General features: G+C 47.7%; 1 protein-coding gene across 1 annotated transcript; it reads left to right on the top strand.

Moving 5' to 3' along the window:
- Positions 1-2,085: 2,085 nt before the first annotated feature.
- On the top strand, positions 2,086-7,761 carry LOC311529910 (olfactory receptor 4M1-like; the record flags this gene model as incomplete). Its single annotated transcript, XM_084646214.1, is given in 4 exon segments — positions 2,086-2,337; positions 2,340-2,396; positions 2,400-2,681; positions 7,396-7,761. Coding segments are annotated over 4 exon segments (957 nt in total).
- Between the last annotated feature and the right edge of the window lie 16,292 nt (positions 7,762-24,053).

The raw sequence follows: 24,053 nt of genomic DNA on the forward strand, positions 1-24,053 counted from the left end.
TGTATTGCTCTCCCAGCAGATATCAGGGTGATTGAAGTCTCCCATGAGAACCAGGGCCTGCGATCTAGTAACATCTGTGAGTTGCTGGAAGAAAGCCTCGTCCACCTCATCCCCCTGATCTGGAGGTCTATAGCAGACTCCCACCACAACATCACCCTTGTTGCTCACACTTCTAAACTTAATCCAGAGACTCTCAGGTTTTTCTGCAGTTTCATACCTGAGCTCTGAGCAATCATACTGCTCTCTTACATACAATGCAACTCCCCCACGTTATCTGCCCTGCCTGTCCTTCTTGAACAGTTTATATCCATCCATGACAGTGCTCCAGTCATGTGAGTTATCCCACCAAGTCTCTGTTATTCCAATCACATCATAATTCCTTGACTTTGCCAGGACTTCCAGTTCTCCCAGCTTGTTTCCCAGGGTTCTTGCATTTGTGTCTAGGCACTTGAGATAACTCGCTGATCGTCCCTCTTTCTCAGTATGAGGCAGGAACCCTCCCCTCTTGTGCACTCCTGCTCGCGCTCCTGCTCGTGCTTCCTCCCGGTATCCCACTTCCCCACTTACCTGAGGGCTTTGGTCTCCTTCCCCCGGTGAACCTAGTTTAAAGCCCTCCTCACTAGGCTAGCCAGCCTGCTTGCGAAGATGCTCTTCCCTCTCTTCATTAGGTGGAGCCCATCTCTGCCTAGCACTCCTTCTTGGAACACCATCCCATGGTCAAAGAATCCAAAGCCTTCTCTCCGACACCACCTGCGTAGCCATTCATTGACTTCCACAATTCAACGGTCCCTACCCAGGCCTTTTCCTTTCACGGGGAGGATGGACAAGAACACCACTTGCGCCTCAAACTCCTTTATCCTTCTTCCCAGAGCCACGTAGTCCGCAGTGATCTGCTCAAGGTCATTTTTGGCAGTATCATTGGTGCCCACGTGGAGAAGCAGGAAGGGGTAGTGATCTGAGGGCTTGATGAGTCTCGGCAGTCTCTCCGTCACATCGTGAATCCTAGCTCCTGGCAAGCAACAGACTTCTCGGTTTTCCCAGTTGGGGCAGCAGATAGATGACTCAGTGCCCCTGAGGAGAGAGTCCCTGACCACCACCATGCATATCTATAAAGGAACTGTGTACTGACTGTTTATTATATGTGAGATACTTTAGATTATTTCTGGAGTATCTTATAAGTAATTACAGAGTTTACATCAGTTGCGAAAGTTGGTACATGAGAATTTCATCAAGAGCGTGGTGTGGGCTGAGAGAGGTGAGCAAAGAACTGTCAATATGGAACTATTTATAAGCAAATAAAACTTACCCCTTCAAATGTAACCTTTTCTCTGCCTTATGTGCCAATTTCTAGCAAGGTTTCAAAGCCCCAGAGAGCAAAGTTGTTTCTTTTTATTCTTTTTCTTCTCCAATCTCCCTGCTTAAAAACATAAAACACTCCATCCCACAATTGGAGATTAGGAGAACATGAAGGCTGCGCAATTAAAGACTCACAATTCAGGAAAATGCTGCACTCACAGCCTTAACTCTACCCCCATGAGCCAGATTTTCAAAGCCACCTATGAATGTGGCTCCGCAGTTTCCAATAATTTTAATGAGATCGGACCATACGTCTCCTTTACATGGTTTTCACTCTACCATTCACAGTTATGATATATCACTGGTTTTCAACCTGTGGTCCACGGACCACTTTAGTTCAGCAGCCTATGTCTAAGATTTCCAAAGGGGTCTGCACCTCCATAATTTTCCACAAATGAAAAAAGGTTGCAAACCATTGCAATAGATACAGGATCAGATACTCAGCTGGAGTAAACTGCACAAGTTCCATTAAAATCATTCTTTCTTTTAGAATACCAACTAAAGAAGCAACTAAAGATCAGTGCCGCCATTGTGCCAGGTGGTGCATAACCTCTGATTGAGATCAGGGCCCCCATTGTGCTAGACACTGCACAGACCTTGACCGAGATCAGGGCCCCATTGTGCCAGGTGCTGCAGAGACCCTGACCGAGATCAGGCCTGCCATTTTGTTGGGTGCTGCCCGTACCAAACCAATATTATGTTGTTTTTTATGGTGGGCACTTTTCATGCATGGAGGTCGACTGGCATCAGCTTGCCCAGTGGCTACTTGAACTGGTGACGGAGTTTGTGCTGCTGGGGTTATCTCAGACCCGGGAGATCCAGCTCTTCCTCTTCGTCTTGTTCTTTGTCTTCTATTCTGTGATCTTCCCTGCCAACATCATCATCCTTACCATCTGGGGCGACACTCACCTGGGCTCCCCCATGTATTTCTTCCTAGCCAACCTGGCCTTCCTAGACATCTGCTACTGCTCCATCACCCCTCCCTCCCAAAGATGCTGGCTGACTTCTTCTCCCACCATAAAATCACCTCCTATGGGGGCTGAAAAGCACAGATCTTCTTCATCCACTTCCTGGGGGCAGCTGAGGTCTTCCTGCTCATGGGCATGGCCTTTGACAGGTATGTGGCCATCTGCCATTGCCTGCGCTATGCCAGCATGATGAGCAGGGAGGTCTGCTGTGCCCTGGTGGGGGCTGCTTGGGCCGGGAGCTTCATGCACTCTTTCCTGCAGGTGGTGTTGATCATCCAGCTCCTGTTTTGTGACCCCAATGAGCTGGACAATTTCTTCTGTGACATCAGCCAGGTGATCAAGCTGGCCTGCACCGATGTCTACATGCTGGAGTTCCTCATGTTCTTCAGCAGCGGCCTTTCCACTGTGATGTGCTTCCTCCTCTTGCTCATCTCCTATGCAGTGCTGCTGGTCTGACTTCAGGCAGGTGACCCTTCAAAGGGGACGATCAAAGTGGCTTCCACCTGTGTCAGCCGCGTCATCATCATCTTCATCATGTTTAGCTTGGCCATCTACATCTACTGCCAGCCCTTCCGCAGCTTCCCCCTGGACAAGGTAGTGGCCGTGTTCCACACAGTGGTCTCCCCCCTCATGAACCCTATAATCTACATGCTCAGGAACAAGGAGATCATCAGTGCCATGAAGAGGCTGCTGGGCAGACATGGGCTCTGCAGAAGGAAATAGAACAAAGTCAGAGTGAAGAAGTGCAGGGTTTGGAATTATTTCAGGGCATTTCTCTGTCTTGTATTATACAGGAGGTCAGACTACAGGTTACCAAAGAACTCTCAATGTGTACCTATTTTTAAGAAAATAAAAAAATCCCCTTAAATGTAACCTTTCTTCTGTCCCATGTGCCAACTTCTAGCAAGGTTTCAAAGCCCCAGGAGCAAAGTTGCTTCTTTTTCTATTTTTTCTTCTCCAATCTCCCTGCTTAAAAACATAAAACACTCCATCCCACAATTGGAGATTAGGAGAACATGAAGGCTGCGCAATTAAAGACTCACAATTCAGGAAAATGCTGCACTCACAGCCTTAACTCTGCCCCCATGAGTCAGATTTTCAAAGCCACCTAGGAATGTGGCTGCCCAGTTTCCATAGAAATCATTCTTTCGATTAGAGTACCAGCTAAACAAGCAACCAGAGATCAGAGCCCCCATTGTGTCAGGCGCTGCACAGACTCCAGTTGAGATCAGGTCCCATTGTATCGGGGGCTGCACAGGCCCCAACCGAGATCAGGGCCCCCATTGTGCCGGGCGCTGCCTGTACTCAAACCAATATTGGGTTGTTCTTTGTGGTGGGCACTATGCGTGCATGGAGAGTGAATGGCATCAGCTTGCCTGGTGGCTACTACATCTGTGTGACTCGCTGAGTTTTCAGATCTCTGACAGTTTGGAAAAAGCAGAGGAGGGAAGAAATTGCATCAACCTGAACAGAGTTGAAAAAATCCAGAAAAAATTAAGGGAATTGGAAAATTGTGGGTAGGGTAGATGGAAATATTTCGTTCAACCCACAATGAAATGTGAAATCCCCGGGTTCAAGTCCCCCATCTCTGTGGTGTGAAGAAGGACTAGGAAGTTGGGTCTCTTGCTTTATAGCAGCACAGCTACACCACTGGGCTATGGGATAAGCTGGTGTAGAAATGTCTCCTGTTGAAGCCATTGCATTATGGATTAATAATTGGAGCCGGGGGGACTGGCCCTTCCAATTCCCACCTTCAAGGCACGTGCCTTGACAAACCAGGCTCTGGAGTGAGGCTGGTGCTGCTGCTTTCTTCCTTTAGCCCAAGAGTTTCATATCAAGTCAGATAATTTCCACAGGAAACAATGAAGGGCTTCCATGCCAGAATATCCCATAGGCTGGAGGCTAACGGGCCTGCTTTTAATAGCGGAGACTCAAGTTCAAATCCTACCTTCCCATCAGCAAGGTGGGGGACTTGAACTGTGGCTCCCACAACCCATGTGTGTTAACTTTTGGGCTAACAGATAAAAAGGAGACATCAGCCCTTCTCCCTCTGGCCATTTCGTAAGCTCCCCACCACCAAAATATGGCAAATCCATGGATAGCTTCAGATCACTGGAAACTGCATTTTGGGGCTGTAGTGTCTCCAGGACTTCAATTCAGGTCTCCTGGGTTCTGTCCACAGCTCAGCTGGTGGTGGGTTCCAGTGGTTAGAACAGAGTAGTGGGGTGCAGTGGGTTAGAAAGGGCAGGTTGGGAGCCAGGACTCCTGGGTTCTATCCTGAGTCTGGGAGGCGAGGGATGTCTAGTGGGTTAAAGTGGTTGGGGCTGAGGTCCAGAACTCCTGGGTTCCATCCCCAGCTCTGGGGGGGCATTGGGATCTAGTGGGTCAGAGCAGTGGGGTCTGGGAGCAGTGGCAGATTAGTCACTGGGCCGACTAGGCCCGTCCCCAGTGGCCCTGGCCAAATGGGGACTTCAGAAAAAAATCCACTGCCGGGTTGCAAAAGCCCAGAGCTCTGGCCATGGGATAAGGGAAGCCCCCACACCTGACCCCACTCCCCAGCCGCAGCACAGGGAGGAGCAGTTGAAGTGGGGGAAACCCTAGTGCCACGACCCCATTGCCAGCACAAGCCGAGGAGCGGTGGAAGCCCCAGCCTAGCGTGTCCCAACCCCATCCCCAGCAGAAGCCAGGGGTGGCAGGGGAAGCCCCCGCTGCCCCGTCCCGGGCAGAGGCTACAGCGTGGCAGGGGAAGTCCCCGCACGGCAGAAGCACCAAGCGGGTGGGGCGGGAGAAACCCTAGGGCCCCAACCCTGGTCCCTTGCTGAAGCTCTGGGGGTGGCAGAGGAAGCCCCAACCCCAGCACCCCTGCTGCGGCCCTGGGACTGGAGGAGCTCTCGCTATCTACCGCGGCCTCAGGGCCGGGGGAGCTCTCACTCCCTGCTGCGGCCCTGGGGCCATGGCAGGAGGACAGAACTTCTCTGGTCTTGAGGCCGCCGTGGGGGGGGGGGCAGAAAGGAGCAAACGGGTTGTAGAGCCACAGAGGGACAGGCTGGGGCCCAAGGGAAGGGGCAAAAAGATGTGAGGCCGTGGGTGGGGACACAGGAGGAAGGGGCAAAATGGGGGTGGGACTGCAGGTGCATTTGCTCTGGCCCAGGATCCCAAGAAACCTTAATCTGCCTCTGGCTGGGAGCCAGGACTCCTGGGTTCCATCCCCAACCCTGAGAAGGGAGTAGAGTCTAGCAGTTAGAGCAGGGATGTGGGAAGCCAGGCATCAAGTTTTGTTAAGTACTGATTGCGTGACTTGGTTCATCTCCCTTTTCTCCCCTGTCCCCATGTTTCATTCCCAGTCCCCCTCACAGAAGGGCATCCTGCAGCACCCCCTGCTGTGGGGACACTGTCTTGCTGGAGCCCCACTGGCCTGTCCAATCTCCCCGCCCCCCACCTACCCGTCCTGGCAGCTGAGATCCCGGCTTCCCCTGGAGCTGGTGAGTTTGCTCAGTGCTGAATTAAGCGAGCAGCAGTTGCACACACACACACCACTACCGAGGTCTGCTTCCCCCCCCCAGTGGGGATTGGGGACACCCGTCCCTGCCAGTGGGGATATACCGGGGGCCATGTGACAGCAGGGGATGGAGATGGCACTCAGCTGAGCACCTCTCACTCACTAAAGGCAGCTCAGGGTGAGTCTCCACCACTCACCCCCTTTCTCTTTTATTCCTCCTTTGCTCTCTCTCCATCTCCCTGCCCCGTGTGCTGCCAAGCACAGTGCCCTCCCTCTGTTGCCACCTGCGGTGCAGCTTCCCTACTCCCGGTCTCCTGCCAGCCAGGCGTGGGTTGGGGGTAGTACCAGCCCACAGGATCCTGATGGGCCTGTTGTTCCGATGCAAAGATGCACTGACCGGGCATGGCTAGGCACGAATTCGCCAGTACCCCCTGCATGGCCCCTACCGCAGCCTGGAATCCAGCTGCTTCTCCTTCCTCCGCCCAAAACTCCCATACATCCACATCCCAATGTAAGAGCCTCCTGCGCCAGCCCCCTGCCCACCGGCCATTACAGCACAGCTGCTCTGTGTCCCCTGGCTCTGCCGGTGCCCCTCACTCCCAACCCGCAGCCCCTTCCTAGCCCAGCCCTGCGCTCCCCCACCCACAGCTCTGCTCATGCCTCAGTCCTGACCAGCAGTCCTCTGCCCACCTAGATGCACACCTGGCCTGTCTGTGGCTTTGCTGAGTCCTCTCAAGACCACGCATGGGCAGAGGGGCTGCGTGGAGAGCTCAGCGCCCTGTCAGTCGCATGGAGATGTTCTCCCTCTCTGAGCCCTGATGTTATTCCGGCTCCTCTCTGCCAGAGCATCAGGTGCAGCCAGGACATGGGACCAGCCAAGGGGACATGATGGCAGAGAAGGAGATAAGCATGGGAGCACCGAAGTGGGGCCCTGGCTAGCTGCCACTTGATTCCCTCTGCCCCACACACCCCTCCACCCACGTATACCCACGGGTGTGACCCCGGGTTCCCCTCTCCAACTCAGCTCATACTTTCCCTTCCTGACAAGCTGCCTCTGTTCAATGGCTGAGACTCTGTGGTCCAGATTTCCAAAGGTAGTTAGAGGCATTCGATGCAATGGGATTTTTCAGAAGCAGTTCAGGCACCTAATTCCCATTGGGCGTACCTTGCTTATGTGCCTAAACCCCTTTGGTGTTCTGGCCCCAAGAAGACACAGCAAGTCTGTGGTAGAATAGGGAGTTGAACCCACAACCTAGGCTAGTGGTCTCACTACAGGGCTACCCTTACACTGGGGAGCTGCATCTTTGCTCCTTTTGCATGTGTGTGTCCAGCGCAATGGGGCAAGAGAACTGGACGGTGGTGACCACATTCATCCTCCTGGCCTTGTCCCCTGCCCACAAAGTCCAGCTCATCCTCTTCTTCCTCTTCCTGCTCTCTACATTGTCATCCTCCAGGGCAACATCCTCATCTTCCTCACGTCTGGGGTGACCCCCACCTGGGCTCCCCCATGTACTTCCTGTTGGCCAACCTGGCCTTCATGGACATCTGCTACTATTCTGTCACCCCCCCGATGCTGCCCTGGTGGAGATCCTGACCTTCTCCAACAATGGGCTGGTCATACTCCTGTGCTTCCTTCTCCTCCTGGTCTCCTACTCCCTCCTCAAGCTCTGGGCACACTCTCCCCGGGGCCAGAGCAAAGTGGCCTCCACCTGCGTCACCCACATCATCGTCGTCTTCGTCATGTTCGTGCCAGCCATCTACATCTACTGCCGTCCCTTCAGCACCATCCCTCTGGAGAAGGTGTTAGCTGTGCTGCACACCGTTGTCTTACCCCTCACCAAACCCATGATCTACACCTTCAGGAATAAGGAGGTGAAGTTGGGCATGAGGAAGATGGTTAGCAGATGTGGGTCTTGGGGAAGGAAACTGACCAAGTAATGACAGAAAATTGCAGGCTTTGGGAATGTTTTACATGCATGGCCAGAGTCTTACCTCAGTTACACCATTGCATATTTGTACTATCTAAGGAGTAAATTTGTAGTAGTGATAAAGTTACTGTGGAGTAAATAACTAGTATCTATGGAGTAACTTTATAATAATTTTGTACAAACTATTGAGTCATTCTGAAGAACCTCTGGAGCAATTCTGTACTAATTTTGCAGGATATATACAGTGTAGCCCAGCTCCTCAAAGCTATTTAGGTCCCAGCTCCCATTGATTTCAACAGCAGTAAGGAGCCTAGAGTTATTTGAAGCTCTGTGCCTAAGAGTGCAGTATTTCTGTAGTATCTACCAAGTAATTCCTTACTAATTTTGTAAGTGTACGGTCTGTAATATTGTTTTCTATGAGTAAACTCAGGTTCTGGTCTCATTTACTTTGGTGTAACTCTTCAGTATTTGCTGAGTAACTATACACTATAGATGGAGTAACTCCACTGTATGTATGGGAGCAGTATGACTGCTCAGAGCTCCGGTACGAAACTGCAGAAAAACCTGAGTGTCTCTGGATTAAGTTTAGAAGTGTGTGCAACAAGAGTGATGTAGTGGTGGGAGTCTGCTATAGACCACCGGACCAGGGGGATGAGGTGGATGAGGCTTTCTTCCGGCAGCTCACGGAAGCTACTAGATCGCATGCCCTGATTCTCATGGGTGACTTTAATTTTCCTGATATCTGCTGGGAGAGCAATACAGCGGTGCATAGACAATCCAGGAAGTTTTTGGAAAGCGTAGGGGACAATTTCCTGACGCAAGTGCTAGAGGAGCCAACTAGGGGGGGTGCTTTTCTTGACCTGCTGCTCACAAACCGGGTAGAATTAGTGGGGGAAGCAAAAGTGGATGGGAATCTGGGAGGCAGTGACCATGAGTTGGTTGAGTTCAGGATCCTGACGCAGGGAACAAAGGTAAGCAGCAGGATACGGACCCTGGACTTCAGGAAAGCAGACTTCGACTCCCTCAGGGAACGGATGGCCAGGATCCCCTGGGGGACTAACTTGAAGGGGAAAGGAGTCCAGGAGAGCTGGCTGTATTTCAAGGAATCCCTGTTGACGTTACAGGGACAAACCATCCCGATGAGTCGAAAGAATAGTAAATATGGCAGGCGACCAACTTGGCTTAATGGTGAAATCCTAGCGGATCTTAAACATAAAAAAGAAGCTTACAAGAAGTGGAAGGTTGGACATATGACCAGGGAAGAGTATAAAAATATTGCTCGGGCATGTAGGAATGTTATCAGGAGGGCCAAATCGCACCTGGAGCTGCAGCTAGCCAGAGATGTCAAGAGTAACAAGAAGGGTTTCTTCAGGTATGTTGGCAACAAGAAGAAAGCCAAGGAATGTGTGGGCCCCTTACTGAATGAGGGAGGCAACCTAGTGACAGAGGATGTGGAAAAAGCTAATGTACTCAATGCTTTTTTTGCCTCTGTTTTCACTAACAAGGTCAGCTCCCAGACTGCTGCGCTGGGCATCACAAAATGCGGAAGAGATGGCCAGCCCTCTGTGGAGATAGAGGCGGTTAGGGACTATTTAGAAAAGCTGGACGTGCACAAGTCCATGGGGCCGGACGAGTTGCATCCGAGAGTGCTGAAGGAATTGGCGGCTGTGATTGCAGAGCCACTGGCCATTATCTTTGAAAACTCGTGGCGAACCGGGGAAGTCCCGGATGACTGGAAAAAGGCTAATGTAGTGCCAATCTTTAAAAAAGGGAAGAAGGAAGATCCTGGGAACTACAGGCCAGTCAGCCTCACCTCAGTCCCTGGAAAAATCATGGAGCAGGTCCTCAAAGAATCAATCCTGAAGCACTTGCATGAGAGGAAAGTGATCAGGAACAGCCAGCATGGATTCACCAAGGGAAGGTCATGCCTGACTAATCTAATCGCCTTTTATGATGAGATTACTGGTTCTGTGGATGAAGGGAAAGCAGTGGATGTATTGTTTCTTGACTTTAGCAAAGCTTTTGACACGGTCTCCCATAGTATTCTTGTCAGCAAGTTAAGGAAGTATGGGCTGGATGAATGCACTATAAGGTGGGTAGAAAGCTGGCTAAATTGTCGGGCTCAACGGGTAGTGATCAATGGCTCCATGTCTAGTTGGCAGCCGGTATCAAGTGGAGTGCCCCAAGGGTCGGTCCTGGGGCCGGTTTTATTCAATATCTTCATAAATGATCTGGAGGATGGTGTGGATTGCACTCTCAGCAAATTTGCGGATGATACTAAACTGGGAGGAGTGGTAGATACGCTGGAGGGGAGGGATAGGATACAGAAGGACCTAGACCAATTGGAAGATTGGGCCAAAAGGAATCTGATGAGGTTCAATAAGGATAAGTGCAGGGTCCTGCACTTAGGACGGAAGAACCCAATGCACAGCTACAGACTAGGGACCGAATGGCTAGGCAGCAGTTCTGCAGAAAAGGACCTAGGGGTGACAGTGGACGAGAAGCTGGATATGAGTCAGCAGTGTGCCCTTGTTGCCAAGAAGGCCAATGGCATTTTGGGATGTATAAGTAGGGGCATAGCAAGCAGATCGAGGGACGTGATCGTTCCCCTCTATTCGACATTGGTGAGGCCTCATCTGGAGTACTGTGTCCAGTTTTGGGCCCCACACTTCAAGAAGGATGTGGATAAATTGGAGAGAGTCCAGCGAAGGGCAACAAAAATGATTAGGGGACTGGAACACATGAGTTATGAGGAGAGGCTGAGGGAGCTGGGATTGTTTAGCCTGCAGAAGAGAAGAATGAGGGGGGATTTGATAGCTGCTTTCAACTACCTGAAAGGGGGTTCCAAAGAGGATGGCTCTAGACTGTTCTCAATGGTAGCAGATGACAGAACGAGGAGTAATGGTCTCAAGTTGCAGTGGGGGAGGTTTAGATTGGATATTAGGAAAAACTTTTTCACTAAGAGGGTGGTGAAACACTGGAATGCGTTACCTAGGGAGGTGGTAGAATCTCCTTCCTTAGAGGTTTTTAAGGTCAGGCTTGACAAAGCCCTGGCTGGGATGATTTAACTGGGAATTGGTCCTGCTTTGAGCAGGGGGTTGGACTAGATGACCTTCTGGGGTCCCTTTCAACCCTGATATTCTATGATTCTATGATTCCATAGTATCTGTGTAGTAGCACTGTAGCAGTTACAGCATATCTGAAGAGCAACCCTCCTGTACTTTCCTCATTGCTATGAAATAATTGGGTAGTATTTACAGAGTAACTCTATAGTATCCATGGAGATGACCTGTAGGATTTATGGCATACCTCTGCTGTCATTCCAGAGCTAAGCCAGCTCTGGGATGGTTATTTATTGGCACATATCAGTTAATAGTAATAAGGTTTATGTTACCTTGACTACTCATGGCAACACACAGCAGGTAATGTGGCATAGAGGGCATATGTCAAGGACTAACTATGTTTTTCTGGAGTTCCTACCACATGTAGACTCCTCAGAACGTCCGTGCCCTTGAATACCATGTTTCGCTCTTAGTCCATTTGTGGGGATATTTCTATTTGCTCCACCCACTCAGCCATAGTCACCTGAAGGAGGAAAAGATTTGTCAAAATGCGGCACTGCTTGCTGAGGACCAAACAGAGTTTGGCTGGCAGGTTCATGGGATACAAACAAATTCTGGCTTAGCTCAAATAAATTCTGTATGGCTAACTCAGCTTCTGTACAGGTTTCAGAGTAACAGCCGTGTTAGTCTGTATTCACAAATAGAAAAGGAGTACTTGTGGCACCTTAGAGACTAACCAATTTATTTGAGCATGAGCTATTTGAGCTAGTATGGATCCGATGAAGTGAGCTGTAGCTCACGAAAGCTTATGCTCAAATAAATTGGTTAGTCTCTAAGGTGCCACAAGTACTATTCGACATTGGTGAGGCCTCATCTGGAGTACTGTGTCCAGTTTTGGGCCCCACACTACAAGAAGGATGTGGATAAATTGGAGAGAGTCCAGCGAAGGGCAACAAAAATGATTAGGGGTCTAGAACACATGACTTATGAGGAGAGGCTGAGGGAACTGGGATTGTTTAGTCTGCAGAAGAGAAGAATGAGGGGGGATTTGATAGCTGCTTTCAACTACCTGAAAGGGGGTTCCAAAGAGGATAGCTCTAGACTGTTCTCAATGGTAGCAGATGACAGAACGAGGAGTAATGGTCTCAAGTTGCAGTGGGGGAGGTTTAGATTGGATATTAGGAAAAACTTTTTCACTATGAGAGTGGTGAAACACTGGAATGCGTTACCTAGGGAGGTGGTAGAATCTCCTTCTTTAGAGGTTTTTAAGGTCAGGCTTGACAAAGCCCTGGCTGGGATGATTTAACTGGGAATTGGTCCTGCTTCGAGCGGGGGGTTGGACTAGATGACCTTCTGGGGTCCCTTCCAACCCTGATATTCTATGATTCTATGATTCTATGATACTCCTTTTCTATTCAGCTTCTGTAGCCAGCATGGATTGTTTATTGCAGGCATATGGCCAATTTGATATCATGACAAAATGCTTCCACGGGATTTATCAGCGAAAGATCACAAAGCACTTCATGGATACTGATATACTGAGCATTTAAAACCCTCCAGGAGGTAAGGAAGTGTCATTAGCTCCTTTATAAATGGGGAAACTAAGGCAAAGAGAGGGGACAGAGCTATCAAAACATCACACAGAGGGTCTGTGACAAAGCTCGGATTAGAATCCTGGAGTCCCGGCTTCCAGCCCCATCATGCTTCAACTACTAGACCCCACTCCCCTCCCAGAACCCAGGAGTCCTGGCTCACAGCCTCCACTCGAACTGCTATTGCTCTCTCCCTATTGGCTATTTTAATTTCAATTCTGCAGTACATAAATAAATTGTATTATTGTACAATTAATCATTGTATTATTATTAGAGCTGGGAGCTGATTTTTTTCAGATGGGTTCCAAAATATCCCCTGGGTCTTCTAAACGCTCCTAGTCCTGAAGTTTGTACCCTGAGTCTAGCATAAATCAAGCATTTCAAACCAAGAAAGGAGCTGGTTCTGTTCGACCAGAAGGAAAAAGCCGTGATTGGCAGCTCCTCGAACCGCCACTAGAGGGCAATAAAGTACTGAGAAAAAGACCTCAGCTGCTTCCACACAGAGCGACGGGTGACCGGTCCGCTTTGCAACCGGTCCCGAAACCGGCCTGGCCTGTGGGCTGGGAACCACAGATCGGGCCATCCCCCCGCAGGGGAGGGCGTCTTTCTTCCTGTGGTTCCAATTTCCAGCCCAAAGGAAGGAAGAGAGGCGGCTCATATTGATTTCTTTCAAACTCTCATCCATCTGCCGCTTGTGCAATTCCCTCTGTCTGAGCTCCAGAGGGGCAGCCGTGTTAGTCTGTGTCCGCAAAGAGACCAGGAGGACTTGTGGCACCTTAGAGACTCCCACATCTATTTGAGCATAAGCTTCCCTGGGCCACAGCTCCCTGCATCTGTCCGAGTGACGCGGTTGGCGAGGTGATAACTTTTCTAGGACCAACACCTGTTGGTGAGAGAGACACATAAGTTGGTCCAATAAAAGATATCACCACACCCAGCTTGTCTCTCTACCCTCCTGCAGCCCACACTGGAACAACAACACTACAATCTCTCTATCTCGCTGTCTGTCCTGTAGCCATCTGTCTATCCCTCCCTTACACAACCCTCTGTCTCACTATCTGCCCCATACCTACTTATTTATCTTTCGCTATTGCAGGTATCCCTCCTTCTGTCGCTCTCTCTCTCTCCCGCTGTATCCATCCACCTACCTATTGATCTATGTGGTGTTCTCTCTCTCTCTCTCTCCTATCTGAACTTAATTATTTATCCAGTTCACACATATCTTTCCCTCTCTCATACATACTTTATCTACCTGTCCATCATCTTACTCTTATATTGTAGTATCTGAAGGAATACTGACCTTGGAAAGTTCCTGGTGCTAATACAATTAATTGAAATCCCATGTCGCTTTTTATTAGTTTTGACCCTACTCCTGTTGGTTTCGTTTAGAGCTTTATTTTGATGCAGAGAGCTGTATAATAATTTTTAAATGTGTGTACTCAACTCCAAATAATAAAAAAGTTACATATATTTAAAGGGACCTCAGCAATAAAAATATACAGAACTTGTAAATAAATATTCATTAATAATAACCATATGTATAAAGTAACCTAATTGAATACCAATATATTTGAAAATATGTATTAACAATCATGACTATAAAATCAATATAATAATGTTAATCTTTTGCAATCATGTTTCAATTACAATAATATTTATAAATCATTCAAATACTGTTCCAATTCCTTATAATATTTATTAATAGCAAATGCATTGTTTAGACCTCAATCTAATGTTATTTCAAACTGTTTATATACATTTATTTAAAGCAATCAATGTGTTTATGAAGCAGTCTGACAACACTTCAATGAGTTTCCAAGTGTTTATTAGAAGCAATCATGTTATCAGTCAAAGAGCATTTCATTCAGTTCACAAACACCTATTAAGAGCAATCAGGGTGTTTAAGGCAATCTATTCTGATTTTATACTGCTTGTACACATTAATTAAGACCAAACATAATGCTGAAAAGAAATCTAATGATGCAGATCTTTATAAGCATTTATTATTGATAAGAAGAGGAATGATTAAATACAAATCTTTAGTAACTGTTAGAAGAAAAACGGAGCAGGTTGACCCAGAGGAGGATATGAGTACAGGCTTCTTTATTGCTATACTTGTTCCCCTGGACCCAATTGTCCAGTAAGCACTGGATTAGTTACAGCATACTCTTTTTATTTAAGTTAGTATTGTGACAGGGTTGGGCCAGATGGTTACAGGAGAGTAATAGAAGGCAGATATATTAGCCCCAGGTTAAGTAGATCCCTTTTCCCTGGGTAAGATAACAGGGAAGGTTCTAGAACAATCAGGAACCTTCTGGAGATAATTAAGACAGACAGGCTGATTAGAACACCTGCAGCCAATCAAGAGCTGCTAGAATAAATTAAGGCAGGCTAATCAGGGCACTGGGTTTAAAAAGGAGCTCACTTCAGTTTGTGGTGCATGTGTAATGAGCTGGGAGCAAGAGGCGCTAGGAGCTGAGGGTGAGAAAGCGGACTGTTGGAGGACTGAGGAGTACAAGCATTATCAGACACCAGGAGGAGGGTCCTGCGGGGATACAGAAGATGTTGGGAGGAGGCCATGGGGAAGTAGCCCAGGGAGTTGTAGCTGTCGCACAGCTGTTCCAGGAGGCACTCTAGACAGCTGCATTCTACAGGGCCCTGGGCTGGAACCCAGAGTAGAGGGCGGGCCCAGGTTCCCCCCAAATCTCCCAACTCCTGGCCAGGCACAGGAGGAGTTTACCTGGACTGTGGGTTCACGAAAATGGCCAAACTGAGGGCTGCCATGACGCTCCAAGGCGAGCAAATCGGCCAATAAGCGCAAGACCCACCAAGGTAGAGGAGGAACTTTGTCACAGAATGTAAACGCCTACATCCATTACAACACACCAAAAACCCTTATTAAGTAATAGAAACTCCTATACTATGATTACACCCACCCCTATTGACTGATTACAGCATTACACATATTATACACACATCTTTCCCTTGAAAATACATTTCTTTGCAGTGATTTGTTGCTAAAAATTCCCTTAATTTGCTGTTTTCAGGTGAGGGAGGAAGGAGCCATCATGACCCAGGGCTCGCTTATGTAGCTGGGAAAGGAAGGGAGGAGGAGATAACACTTCTTTAGATCCCCACATTTCTTATGCAGCTGCAACACTTATCAATACTTAAGAAGGAGAAGGGAGGGGAAAGGGGTAACGCTTTATCTACTAAGCGAAGGAGAATAGTGCATGCCTTTGCCTACTCCCTGATACCATGCCAGCACACCAGCGGTTTTTCATATCTGTTAGTTAACCCTTACATATCCCAGCAGTAACCTCCTCCTCCTCCTCCTCCTTCTTCTTCCTAGCCCCAGCTATATGTGGTTTGCTCTTTTCAGCTTGGAAAAGAGACAACTAAAGAGATATGATAGAGGTTTATACAATCATGACTGGTGTGGAGAAACTAAGTAAGGAAGTGTTATTTACTCCTTTTCTGTACACAAGAACTAAGGGTCACCAAATGAAATTAATAGGCAGCAGGTTTAAAACAAACAAAAGGAAGTATTTCTTCAACAATGCACAGTTAACCTGTGGAACTCCTTGCCAGAGGATGTTGGGAAGGCCAAGACAATAGCAGGGTTCAAAAAAGAACTAGATAAATTCATGGAAGATAGGTCCAACAATGGCTATTAGTCAGGATGGACAGAGAGGTGTCCCTAGCCTCTGTTTGCCAGAAGCTGGGAATGGGCAATAGGGGATGGATCACTTGATGATTACCTGTTCTGTTCATTCCCTCTGGGACAGCTGGCATTGGCCACTGTCAGAAGACAGGATACTGGTCTACCTGGCCCTTTGGTCTGACCCAGTATGGCCATTCTTATGTTCTAATAACCTGTGTGTTCTGTTATAAGCACATATTGGTAATGCTAGTATATTTACAGACCAATCTAATGTTGCCTTCATCTGTTTATACCCATTGATTAACAGTATTCTCATTTTATAGCTCATTAGAAATAAACCTGGATCTCTTCATAAATATAAATCAAGAATTAGGTTGGCATAGCAATCTCACTGAATGTAAATCTCTATGTCAATAAACATGAATTATCTGAATTAATAGGTGCTGAGATATCTTAATAACAGCATTTTATTAAATAAATAAACATATTAAAACAAATTTAAACTAGTACAATTTAGATCTCACTATCACTGCTTAGATTTCTGCATAAATGCATGTTTATCCTTATTATTTGATCTTTACAAACTATAACATCAGATGACAAAGAATATAGAAATTAGTATTTGTGCAATTAATAATAATAATTAATAATTAATCTTGTGAGAGCAAAAATGACTCCATTGTTATTATTTCAAAGCTAGCTCTGTCTAATTTTCATTCATACCAGTTGGGATTATACGAGAATAGAGATTTTATTTTTACAGCATCCAAATTGTACTATTTATTTGGAAAATCAAATGCTTTCCAGATGAAAAATTGTTACCAAATTAATAAAAAGCAGTCACCAACTATGATAATTTACATAGAGCAAAAGCTCAGAAAAAATGAACTTTTAACATTTATATTCCCCATCCACCAAGTGGGACAACTGTTCCCCGCAGAGTCACAGATCTCTATTAATGTTGTTTTATTAATGATCTGTTATTAATAATGTCTAGTTATGAATGTTAACCATTAACTACTAGCTCCTGATTAATAAATTATAAGAAATGGCAACAAATCAATTGATAACTGATATGTGTTCATTATTTGATAACGGATGGATGGTCATTAATCATTAATCCAGAACAATTGGTATTCAGGCTGAATAATATGATTGCAACATATCTTTTGTGTAGGATGCAGAGTTAATTCCAGATTCAGGGCGTATCCTTTATAGTAACTTTTCCACGGTATGCATCCGATGAAGTGAGCTGTAGCTCACGAAAGCTCATGCTGAAATAAATTGGTTAGTCTCTAAGGTGCCACAAGTCCTCCTTTTCTTTTTGCGAATACAGACTAACATGGCTGTTACTCTGAAACTTATCCACCCTAATCATTTATAATGTGCAGTTAGTAATTATCAGCCGGTCGTTAATTATTAGTGAGTAATAATTTTGAAACTTACTGGTCATTAAGAGAGATTTCTGCTCTCAAGGGTGGTGTGTTGCTAAGCATTGTTTATTATAATCTTACAAGTATATATTAGAATGATAAGACTCATAGACAAGGATTTACTTTCATTTATTGGTATGAATAGGGGTGGCTAAGGTTATCAGTGTCACAGAGCCAGAAAAGTTCCCGAGGCAAAAATCTCAAAAGCTCACAAGTCCACAAAGGTTGCACCTGGGATCCAAATTCAGCTACTGCTACCAAGGGGATAGAATGTTACCCTCGCTTAGTAGAAGTGACATTCACATTAATCTGGCTTATCCCAGGGGACAATGCCTAGGAAACCCTCTCCTGTTTGAGACTGAAAAATGTGGAGAGCTCAAACTCTAGGCTATTGCTTCAATGTATCTAGCACAAATGACTCCGAATTCAGGCTGGCTGCCTTTCTGGAGCATGCGTGAGTTATTGTTATCGGGCTCAGTACACAGGGAAATGGGTGAAATTTGCCAGCCCGTGCTATAGAGCGGGTCCAACTGGATGATCTAATGATCCCGTCTCCCCTTAGACTGATGAATCTATGTGAGCAGGGAAATCTGAATCCCAAGATGTCTTATTGTCTCAAAGGACTTCATAATAGCTATGGTAATGATCATTTATAGTAATACATAAAGCACCAGATCGTCGGCTGGTGACAACTGGTCGTAGCTCCATTGGAGTCAGTAGGCAGATCCCCAGCTGGAGTCAACTGAAGCTCCGTTGAGACACAGGAGCTCAAGAATTTGTCAAAGGAGTTTTATACAATTTGTTGCACAAAGAACACAAACACTTTACCATTGGGGAATGAGACACAAAAGAAGTTACTAGACTTGCTCAAGGCTGCATTGGAGTAGAACCCAGGAGTTCTGCTTCTAGACCCCTACCATTCTTTAATCACCCAAAGCCACCCCTTCTCTAACCAGTACCTAATTTCACAACAAGTCGTCTATGATGCCCATTCCTCCTATGCCACGCACCAGATCCCAGTGCAGAACCTCGAGGATCTCCTAAGTCCCAAGTCCTCAACTGAGGTGGATACCCCAGGTGATTATTGCTCCCCAGACTCTTGGTTGCAATTTCACCCAAGATTCACCCGATGGCAAATGTCCCACCCATGCCCTGATACCCATTGGTTTGGCTGTTGCACCAGGGAAGTGGCTGAGCCAATAGGGAGCCTCCTCCTTTCCCACCGGTGGCCAGATTTGAATAGGCAGCCCTGATAAACAGACTGAGTGGACTATCTATCTATCTATGTATCAGATAGATACATCAGATAGACTATCAGACTATCTATCTATGTATTTTCTTCAGCCTTTCTATATTTAAAATCTCTAGTTATCTACTGATCCTACAATCTGTGATATCTCCACATCTAAATCTCTCTATCAATCCGTCTGTGATATCTCCCTTTCTCTTTCTGTCAATCCACCAATATACTGCTCTATGCTGGGTAAAATGTTCTGGTGTATTTTGTGCAGCTAGATGGTGCCAAAACATCTCCTTCAGAGATATATATACTTAACAATGGGCACTAGGGGCAGCAGAGAGTGGGGGTGGGGAAGGGGTGGTTGTACTGTATAATGGGCACCAGGGGGCAGCAGAGGGTGGGGGCGGGGAAGGGGCGGCTATACTGTATAATGAGCACGAGGGGCAGCAGAGGGTAGGGGCAGGGAAGGGGCGGCTATACTGTATAATGGGCACTAGGGGCAGCAAAGGGTGGGGGCGGGGAAGGGGCAGCTATACAATATAATGGGCACCAGGGGGCAGCAGAGAGTGGGGGGTGGGGAAGGGGCGGCTGTACTGTATAATGGGCACTAGAGGGCAGCAGAGGGTGGGGGTGGGGAAGGGGTGGCTGTACTGTATAATGGGCACTAGGGGGCAGCAGAGGATGGGGGCGGGGAAGGGGCGGCTATACTGTATAATGGGCACCAGGGGGCAGCAGAGGGTGGGGGCGGGGAAGGGGTGGCTATACTGTATAAGGGGCACCAGGGGCAGCAGAGGGTGGGGGAGGGTAAGGGGCGGCTGTACTGTATAATGGGCACTGGGGGCAGCAGGGCCAGGACTAAATACCGCTACATATTTTCAAACCAATCCCAGGTCCCAAGCAAACCAGGCTGTAGATTTCCATCCGAGGCCCGTGAGTCCCAAGGCAGGACAGTCCCTGACAGGCCATGGGCAAGAGCAGAGACATGGTGTTGACCCGCCCGGCCCAGCCAGCCCCACCCTGCAATGCACTTGTTAGCCCTGAGATCTGTTCGCTCGGCTGAACAACCAAGCACTCCAAGGCCCACCTGGTGTTTGTCTTCTGTGTGTTTTTCTCCTCTCCTCATTCAGCCCTCAGTTTATTTTCTGCCCCTCTCGGTGTTGTTATGATGCGCGGGGACTTCCCGCCGGACACCTGTTTCTCCGGAGCAGGGCCGAGGAGACCCCCCAGCACTACAATTAGACCCTGTTTTCTTCCGGGAACTGAAATCAGGAGAGGGCCAGAAGGCAGAACTGGGACCACCCGAGATACCACAGCAACTGCAGGCGATACTCAGTGGACAGCTGCTCTCTCATGACGGGGTTTCCAGCAGGTTCCTTTCCCCACTCTGAACTCTAGGGTACAGATGTGGGGACCTGCATGAAAACCTCCTAAGCTTACTTTTACCAGCTTAGGTTAAAACTTCCCCAAGGTACAACTATTTTACCTTTTGCCCTTGGACTTTCGCTGCCACCACCCAACATCTAAAACCGGTTACTGGGAACAAGTCTGTTTGGAAACGTCTTTCCCCCCAAAATCCTCCCAAATCTTAACCCCCTTTTCCTGGGGAAGGTTTGATAAAAAATCCTCACCAATTGGCATAAGTGACCACAGACCCAAACCCTTGGATCTTAAGAACAATGAAAAAGCATTCAGTTTCTTAAAAGAAGAATTTTAATAGAAGAAAAAAAGTAAGAAGAATCACCTCTGTAAAATCAGGATGGTAAATACTTTACAGGGTAATTAGATTCAAAACATAGAGAATCCCTCTAGGCAAAACCTTAAGTTAGAAAAAGACACAAAAACAGGAATATCCATTCCCTCCAGCACAGCTTATTTTCTCAGCTATTTGAAGAAATCAGAATCTAAGGCATCTCTAGCTAGATGACTTACTAAGTTCTAAGACTCCATTCCTGTTCTGTCCCCGGCAAAAGCATCACACAGACAGACCCAGACCCTTTGTTTCTCCCTCCCCCGAGCTTTTGAAAGTATCTTGTCTCCTCATTGATCATTTTGGTCAGGTGTCAGGGAGGTTATCCTAGCTTCTTAACCCTTTAGAGGTGAAAAGGGTTTTTCCTCTGTCCAGGAGGGATTTAAAAGGTATTTATCCTTCCCTTTATATTTATGACACGGGGCTTGTCTCCTTTGCTTGGCAGGGCCATGGCCCTTTGCTGTCAGCACGCCTGGGCCAGCATCACATTTCCATGGGATCCTTGTTTCCAGATACCCTGGGAAATCTAGCCCAAGCGGCCGTGCGTCTTATCTTTCCCAGGACTTGGGAGCCCTTTGCCCCTTTTTCTGTGGGTTCTCCATGGGCCTAGGATTTGTAGGAATGGAGGTGCCCAAATGCCTTTGAATTCCAATGGGTTTTGGGGTCCCAACTCCCAGAGACTTCCTTGGAACTCCCAGCCACTGACTCTGATCCTCACCCACGGTTTGGGGCCCGGCACTGGAGCGATCAGAGAATCATAGAATCATAGAATCATAGAATATCAGGGTTGGAAGGGACTCCAGAAGGTCATCTAGTCCAACCCCCTGCTCGAAGCAGGACCAATTCCCAGTTAAATCATCCCAGCCAGAGCATGGGATCTGCTAAGCCCAGCATGCGAACTGGACTCCGAGGACTGAGTGGAAGGGGCAGAGCCACCCGGCGGGTTTTCACAAGGCACCAGAGCAGCATTCGGAATTGAGATACTATGAGATTGGTCCCTGGCACGTGTAAGGCAATGAGTGGGGAATTCCTGCTTCCCCCATGACATCTGCCGTCGGCTGTGATAGTGTCAATGAAAACCCATGGGACGTGGCCTGCTATCCAGCCAGGCCTAGATCATGATCTGGGGACTACAGACGACAGGGACACATCACTGCAGCAGAATTTCAGCTCATTTTCATATACAAAGCAGTTTCCAGCCATTGTGACTGGGGAGGAAAGATTGAAGATGTGGCCTGATTTATCTGGCACGTCCCTGAGTGTGCACAGAGCCTGAACCCATCACTGTGGGGTGCGGGGAATTTCCCCAGCTATGCTAGTGTGTTTAATGCAGGATTTTCTCCTAGTTTTGATTATTTGGATTTTAAATTGGATGGGAGCAGTAAGGGAGGAGGGAACTGGGTTGTCATTTCTCTACATGGTTTGGATTCAAGACTCCTGGGTTCCATTGCTATTGGAGAGGGCAGTGGGGTTTAGGGGTTAAAGCGTGGAGGGCCTGGGGGCCCGGACTCCTGGGTTCTACTCCCAGCTCTGGGAGGGGATCAGGGACTAGTGGTTAGAGCAGGGCATCTGGGATCCAGGACTCCTGGGTTCATCCCCAGCACTGAGAGGTGAGTTGGGGCTAAGAGTCCTGTGGCACCTTATAGACTAACAGACTGTTTGTCTATAAGGTGCCACAGGACTCTTTGCCGCTTTTACAGATCCAGACTAACATGGCTATCCCTCTGAGTTGGGGCTAGTGGTTAGACCAGGTGGCAGTCACTGGGCACTGCCATCTCTCTGTGTGACCTGCTGCCCTTCCCTGTCCTGTTGGTGCCTCGCTCTCACCATATTTATTTCCCCGTCCCACACAGAGAGGGTCCGGCAGCACCCCTTGGGGCTCAGATCCTGGCTCCCCCCTCCTGGGGGTCCCACTCACAGCTCCCTGGGCTCTGTGCTGACCCCCTCACTCCCCACGACACTGAGCTGCAGCTTTGATCCCCACTCTCTGTGCCCCACAGCTCCATCCCACCCCACCCACCGCCAGGCGCAGGAGGGCTCCTGCATGAGGACACACACACACACACACATGCTCCGGCCATGATACCAAGGAGCAGGTCTCTCCAAACTCCCCTTCCCTAGCCCTCTTTCCTTCTGCCCGATGGCTCCATCCCACCAGATGCAGTTACCCCCATGGGGTAGACTTAGAGCTGTGCGTCACAGTCTCGGTTCGGGCACCGACATGGCTGAAGGAACCCGATCTTCCCTGACACTTAGCGGTGGGGAGATAAGAAGGGTCCCCAAGTCTCAGAGGGGCCCAGACCCATGGACGGGCAGAGGGATAGTCCAGGAGGAACAACCTGTCAGAATAACCCCGAACATTGACGGGTCTGTGAGCTAGGGATCCTTCCCCCATGGGAATACACGCGTGTCCTCCTGCTCCATTGGTGTCCATGGGAGTTTGGCCATTGCCTGCAGGGGGGCCAGGACTGGGCCCCCTGTGTCTGATCCCGGTGGCTCTGCAGACGCCCCTGTCCAAGGGGCCAGGGGGAGAATGTTCCTTGGGCTACAGATGGGTCTGAAACAACAACAGCCCAGAGGAAGGAGGAGATGCGGCTCAGTACACCCCGGGGTTATTAGCAATAACAGCACTGAGCGCTCACCCCGCATGGTGCCCCTCCCCATAGCACCAGGACTGAGCAGAAAGCCAGCACAGCACCTGGCAGCCTGATACGGGACAGCTAATATCCATCTGTCCATCCGTCCGTTCTCTGTGCAATTATCTGCCTCTCTAGCTCTCTGGCTGTGTGTCTGTGAATCTATCCATCTGTCTGTTCTATGTGGAATTATCTAATGGTCCCCGTAAATGAACATCTATTTATCTATCTGTCCATACTATGTGTAATTACATCTATCTATCTATCTATCTATCTATCTATCTATCTATCTATCTATCTATCTATCTATCTATCCCCATACTCCCCCATCTATCTATCTATCTATCTATCTTATGTGGAATTATCTCTATCTATCTGACCATGCTATGCAGAAATATCAATCCATCTATCTGTACTACATAGAATTATCTATCTGTCCATGTTCCTGTACTTGTATTTTTAGTATCTGAGTGAACATTTGCCTGGTGCTAGTCCAATTAATTGAAAACCCCGTCTCGCTTATTGTTCTTTTAATCCAATTGCTTTGTGTTGTATTTAGAGCTTTCTTTCTATGTAGAGATTCGTGTAACATTTCACAAGTCTTTGTAGAAATATTACAGTCCAAATATTTCACTTAGGTATTTTTAAAATGAGGTAAAGGATGGTAAATGTTACGCAGTTCTTGTAAATATATTTATATTAATAATGACTATGTTTATAAAGCAATCCTGTTCATATCAATAGCTTTGAAATCATGTCTTAATAGTTATAACAGTTATGAAGGAAGCTATAGGTCTACATATTGATCTCTTGTAATCATACAAGATAACATGATACTATAACATCATATTATAAACCAGTCAGATATTATTCATTTTCTTTATAAATAAGTTTCAGTAGCAACTGTATTGTTTATAAACCTAATACT

The sequence above is a fragment of the Lepidochelys olivacea genome, assembly GCF_965140295.1.
Source record: "Lepidochelys olivacea isolate rLepOli2 genome assembly, chromosome: 13".
Classification (NCBI taxonomy): Eukaryota; Metazoa; Chordata; order Testudines; family Cheloniidae; genus Lepidochelys; species Lepidochelys olivacea.